This window comes from Coffea arabica, chromosome 6c (assembly GCF_036785885.1).
Source record: "Coffea arabica cultivar ET-39 chromosome 6c, Coffea Arabica ET-39 HiFi, whole genome shotgun sequence".
Lineage (NCBI taxonomy): Eukaryota > Viridiplantae > Streptophyta > Magnoliopsida > Gentianales > Rubiaceae > Coffea > Coffea arabica.
The window spans coordinates 20,459,020-20,465,002 of record NC_092320.1 but is presented as its reverse complement, the minus strand read 5'-3'; the positions used below and the strand labels follow the sequence as shown (position 1 = coordinate 20,465,002).

Here is a 5,983-nt window from a genome sequence, read left to right as displayed (position 1 = left end):
TGTGCATTTAACTACTCTATTAAGATTTCAAAGTATGATGATTTTTCTTTTTCAGGTGCATTGGGAAGCCTCAGGCCCATTACAGAGTAACTGATTGACGACTAGTAACCCCATTACATTAAAAAACACAAATTGTGCCTATTTAAAAACATCTGGTGGATTGGAGAGAATCAGCAGGTGCTGCTGATGATCATGGCTCCAACTCGGATGACATGATGTTGAAGTGTGGGCTGTTCTTACTCCATCCTTCACTACAAAAATCCTATGGACCGTATCCCTTCTCCCGTGCAAGTTCCAGTCCGTAGGTCATGCCCCATTATTCATCTGCGACATCAGTAAAAAGTGTGAATTAAAAACCATAACAATTAGCAAGTGAAAGATCCAACTTCAAATTATGGTATTGGTCAGTCTTTGCAGAAGTTTAAGCTAGACTCACTTCATTGGATTCCTCAACTCTTGGATAAAATGTTATGGTTCGACAATACCCACAATGTAGATTTCTTAGGCTCATGTAGATTTAGATTATACGTAGTAATACAAGAACATATCTCGGTCTAATCGGGAAAAATCCGGCCAATCTGGTGCAACATTGTGATCCAAACTAACATGAATTATTTGCAATTTGGGCTGAAGCATTCATGTGGAGGTATAATAGAAGAAGAGACGTGTTTTTGTCTAATTAGAATGATTGTGCCACTCGCTCGATCACAAATGGTAGAAACTATACTCAATCCGAATGATATGAGAAAGGCAGAGGTGGACTTGATCAGGTACAGAAAGAAAGTTAGTTCACAAGGCTGATTTGACGGAGATGGAGCGATCAGTAATGGCACCACGATGGACATTGTTGCTCAACAATAAGTTTTTCAGCTCGCTCACAAATCTGTCCATTGCCAAACCCGGCAGAAAAATAGGAACTACTCTTCCTTCCTCCCCCTTCTTGTTCTTGAAGGGTATGTGAAAGCTGGCAACAGTACCCTTGGCCGGCCCCCCATACACCGGCTTTCCCCAACCAAAGTCCACGTCAGTCAACCTAGACCGGGTACCATCCGACACAAGATAAGTCCTCACCAGAGTGAAATGAGGCCTCCCTTTAATAACCATTAAATCAGCCACAGATCTCATGTAATCTTCTGTCACAACACGTTTGAGCTTGGTCACCAGCTCCACTGCATATCCCACAGGCTTGTTGCATAGCTCTCCAGCTGTCGTCAGCGCCGTTGGATATGCTATAACATTGCCGTAGTATCCTTGGGGCAAGGGAGGATTGAACCTGGAACGAGCATTAACAATGCACATCACGCGGACTTCCTCGTTAGGTTCAGGCTGGAGGGCGATGGTTCGGCAGCGCCAGAGGCAGGCTGTGAGAACATCAAACGTCGAACACTTGCGACTAAGGTCAAGAGGGATCGATTTTCTCAGCGCTGAGATCTCTGCCGGGCCAAAGAAGAAAGAACGATGGACCATGTCATCCTGGGGAATGATGGATCCCTTGGTGTCAGCTACCTGGTCGTATTCGTGGTGGGTGCACGTCACCCTTGGCGGGTCTCTAGCATTGAGGAGCTCTCTCTGCCATACTGGCTGTATAGATGGGGCAGAGGCTCCCCGTGCGATTTCTCCCACCTCATTCATGAACTGACTGACTCCAGCACCATCAGCCATGGTGTGATTTAGGCGATATGCGAAGATGAAACCACCGCATCTTAAACGAGTTACCTGCGTAACGTTTTACATGATGGGAATTGGACAGGTACATTTGGTCTTAAGTATAACTGGTGCGATTGTTGTACACATTTCATGGTTTTGTGTACACTCAAATAACTTTTGTTGTATTACATGATTTGATGTACATTTCTATAACTTTTATTGTACATCATGAAATACAACAAAGTATCATGAAAAAGTATAATAACCATACCAACAGCACCTGAAACCAATCGTACCTATCTGAAACCGTATATAGTACAATACCATTACAGTTATATATATGATCAGTGAATATCATAGTTTAGCTAGTTAATTAGCTGCTACTTACTGGAACAAAATATGAAAATACCCACTACTATGACTTCCAATCGCTATTTATCGTAACTAAGAATTTATAATTCTACCAAAGAGTTTCATCCAAATCCAAATAGTTACTCCGTATCGTGATACTAAATTTTTTCATACAATAATTGTAGATGCATTTTACAGAATTCCCATTGGCACTCAGTAATTGATTGCAAGTGTAAGAACAAAAAATAAAGCCCACTCCCTGAACAATTTAGTTGGTAGTGGACAGGGCCAGGCCTACTTGTGGGGCCTTTATCATATTTTTTTACTTAAAGGGTACTCCAACCTTTCGCTAGACTAATTACTAAGGCTGTGTAGAGCCTTGTCACAATGATACACACAAGGTTTATCATTGAAGTTGCCAATTTATGTGAGACGCCACCTTAGACGAAACTAGGCGAGATTTATCTAAAAGAGTGTAGATTAGAATCATGGATATCCTAGCGCAAAAGAGGGTAGCAATTTTCTACCGTTAAAAATAGGTAGTATTGCCAAGTATTCAACTATCAATTTACCTCTTCCTTGAGAAACTTAGAAGAATCTGGGAAAGAGTGATGGGGACACCTTCACATTCACGAACCAAAAAAAAAAAGACACAAAAGAGTGGTACAGTTGTTGGGTTGTACCTGTATAAGCAGTAAAGGACAGTGAAGGATTCCTCCAGAGTGAGGAACATCATAGAGGAGCTCGTCCAAGCACGGGAATGGAGGCTGAAGCGCATCCCCAAACTGCTCCAGCGTCACGTCTGCATCGGCTTCAATGAACAGAACACCCTCTCCCGTGCACTCAACCATCAGCTTTCTTCCGGGGCCTTCTCTCAGCCGCCCTGCAAACGGGTAGTAGAACACCAGAGCCTTCGCAATAGCCTCCCTGATCACCTTCACGGGGTCTAATCTCCTCCTGGTCCCATTAATCCTGGGATCATTATTATGGTTATGGTAAAAATGGATGGCGGGGAGTTGAGTGCGAAGACCCTCTTGATCGTCGATGTCAGAGAGGAGCTTGAATTCCCTAGGGGTGGACTTGGCCGGACGGACCAGCTCAGGCTTTTGTCTGGTCACCCTGAATGTCAAAGACTTTTTTGAGTTTGATGATGCTGATCCGGATCCCATTCTACCGTCCAGAAACAAACTTCCACCACCTACTGATTATCTACAACAAATATATTTCTTTAGGAAATGCAAACAAGCAGCAAGAATGTTTTGCATGTGTATAACATATATGCGATAATGTCACATATCTCCCTGAGGTTTAGCCTAATTACAGGAAGCTCCCCTCAGGTTTGTATAATAACAATTACCGCCCTTCACTATGTTAAAGGGCCTGACTCCTAACCATAATTTTCAGGGAAAAAAAATGCGAAAAACCGAAATGAAAATGAAGAAGGCACCAGAAGACTCCAACTCCATTTCCTCCACCCTTTTCACCCCTCATCAAATCTTACCCTTTTTCAATTACTTGGCCAGCCTCATAACTTTCAAATCTTCCCTTGCCGTCTAATCCTCATCTCTGTCGGCAGTTATAAACATCCTGCCGTAGCAAAAAAATTAAAAAAAAAGGTGAATAATAGTGTCCAAAACCATGAAGCTATCACAACATAGTCCAACCAATAGTAGACAAGAAATCGTGAATTCATCAGCCACATCTACTTGCATATCAGCCTCAATCTTGTGATTTGCAGTACCACAATCAATTTTCCAGCTACCGATGGGTTCCTTTCGTCATGTCACTCGAAAGTCCGAGGAGATCAACTTTTGTTCATAGAGGATTCAGCCATGATAAATCGGTGCAGGAACACGTACTTGTCTGTACTTTTTTGGAAAAATGAGGAACGAGGGAAGTGTGGCAGTGGTAGAAGAAGTGGGCATGGAGTGAAAGACTTGGGAAAGAGATGTATGAATTTATGTGAGACACAATTATAAGGGGAGAATGAGGCAAGCGTATAACTCAATTAATATTTGTTTTGTATTATGGATAATATCAGTATCCTCCCTGAGGTTTCTCTTAATTCATCTGGCATCTTTAAACTTTTAAAAATATCACTTACCTCCCTTATTTTTGTTATTTGTGTAACGAATTTTTTAAAAATCCAAACTACTCTTTTACTTGCTAAATAAAAATATTCCCATACAACTTTATTTACTTTAAAAAATTATCACTTAAAAATAATTTCTGGTAGTACTATCACATCATAATGCTATATCCCATAAAAATATAAATTTAAAAAATAAAAAATATATTTGCAAAGAAATACACTTGCACTAGTTTAGCTATATATGTTCGAAACTGATTTCTTATGAACTTTATATTTTTTCCAACCTTTTCTCAACTCGTGCCTAAACCTTTAAACTATACCGATCATTATAAAAAAAATCAACTCAAAATAAGTAAATAAATCATATCCCACTCCATTACAATCATGAAAAGCAAAAGATAAATAAGATTCAATTTATAATAATTTACAAATGAAATATTGTATAGTCATCTAAAAAAATGAGTAAAAGAAAACGTTGGAGAAAAGGGAAAGAAAAGAAAGTGACTTTTGTTTCTTTTTTTTTAAAATTTTTGAGTTTCATTTATTTAATATGTGAATTATGCATCAAATAAAAGTTAATATAGCTTTTTACAATTATTTTTAAAATTTTAGGAGTGCCAACTAATATTAGAAGAAACTTCGAGGGAGGTTTCTGATATTTTCCTTGTATTTTATTATTCCTTGAAATTTTATCCCCTTGTAAAATTTATTCATAGGAGTGTCATTTTGGGTTATTCATGGGAATTTATTTATAGGATAAGAAGTGAGGGCTAACGAAGTGCTTTGGCTTTTTGGCTATTTGAGTTCAAATACAACTCAATCGTTGTTTATTATTCCTTCAAATGTTATCCTTTTTCTAAAATTTGTTCATGGGAGGATCATTTTAGGGTGTTCGTGGGAATTTTATCTCCAGGCCAGCATATTGGGTTTGTTTTGTTATTTTAAAGGTGAAATAGGGGTTGTAAGTGATAGTTTCTAAAATTGAAGGGAGCTTGACAGGTCCATAAATATATTCATATAATAAGTTATCATGAATAAGACCGGGGCACGGCTTGTATCTTGACGTCTAGCGTGGCGGCTGATGCTTGATAGATGCCGTTCTTCTTGACTACCACCTGAACTTCACCATTTAACCTCACAAATTGTTTATTGACAAGTGTTCAGATCCGTTTGTGCAACTAATAGAAAAATATTATTAAAGTTTGAGTAAAGTTATATCATTTTTAAAAGAATTGGTTTTATATTGTTGACAATAAATATTAAAATAATTTATCAAAATAAAAGGCATAAAGAGATAGTTATTTATAAATAATTCATAACCATAATTAGCAGTTGAATATATTAGGTAGGCAGTACGTAAGAATATTTTAGAAAAAAGGGCAAATTTTACTTTACCCCCCTGTGGTTTAGCGTTTTTCACATAACCTCCCTATAGTTTCAAAAACTATACATAACCCCCTTATGGTTTGAATTAAAGTGTCAAAGTAATGGAAATAGTCACTCGTAACGGCGTCACCTAAAATGTCAAAAATACCCTTATGTAAGGTTGAAATTTATGTATTAACCAAGGGGGGTTATGTGTATGTTTTGAAAATCATAAGAGGGTTATATGGTAAAGTATTAAACCATAGGGGGGTTATATGGTAAAATATAAAAATCATAGGGGGTTAATGTGTCATGTATTTATAAGGGTAATTTTGACATTTTTAGAAGTTCCGTTACGAGTGACTATTTCCGTTACTTTGACACTTTAATCCAAACCATGATGGGGTTATGTATAACTTTTGAAACCATAGGGGGGTTATATAAAAAAAGGATAAACCACAGGGGGGTAAAATGTAATTTATCCTAGAAAAAATATAAAGTGACAAAATTTTATTTATACCAAAAACC

General features: G+C 38.0%; 1 protein-coding gene across 3 annotated transcripts; it reads right to left on the bottom strand.

Annotated features, from left to right (window-relative positions):
- Nucleotides 1-589: 589 nt before the first annotated feature.
- Nucleotides 590-3,968, bottom strand: LOC113692843 (benzyl alcohol O-benzoyltransferase). Of its 3 annotated transcripts, none has more exons than XM_072053250.1 (4): nucleotides 3,663-3,968; nucleotides 3,500-3,585; nucleotides 2,682-3,207; nucleotides 590-1,716 (listed from the first exon to the last, which is right to left on the bottom strand). In XM_072053250.1, exons 3-4 carry the CDS (start codon nucleotides 3,165-3,167, stop codon nucleotides 790-792), a joined length of 1,413 nt encoding a protein of 470 aa, XP_071909351.1. In that variant the 5' UTR covers nucleotides 3,168-3,207; nucleotides 3,500-3,585; nucleotides 3,663-3,968; the 3' UTR covers nucleotides 590-789. The 3 variants fall into 3 exon arrangements, with proteins under 3 accessions (XP_071909351.1, XP_071909352.1, XP_071909353.1); XM_072053251.1 differs by having other exon boundaries at nucleotides 3,705-3,968; XM_072053252.1 differs by having other exon boundaries at nucleotides 3,740-3,968.
- Between the last annotated feature and the right edge of the window lie 2,015 nt (nucleotides 3,969-5,983).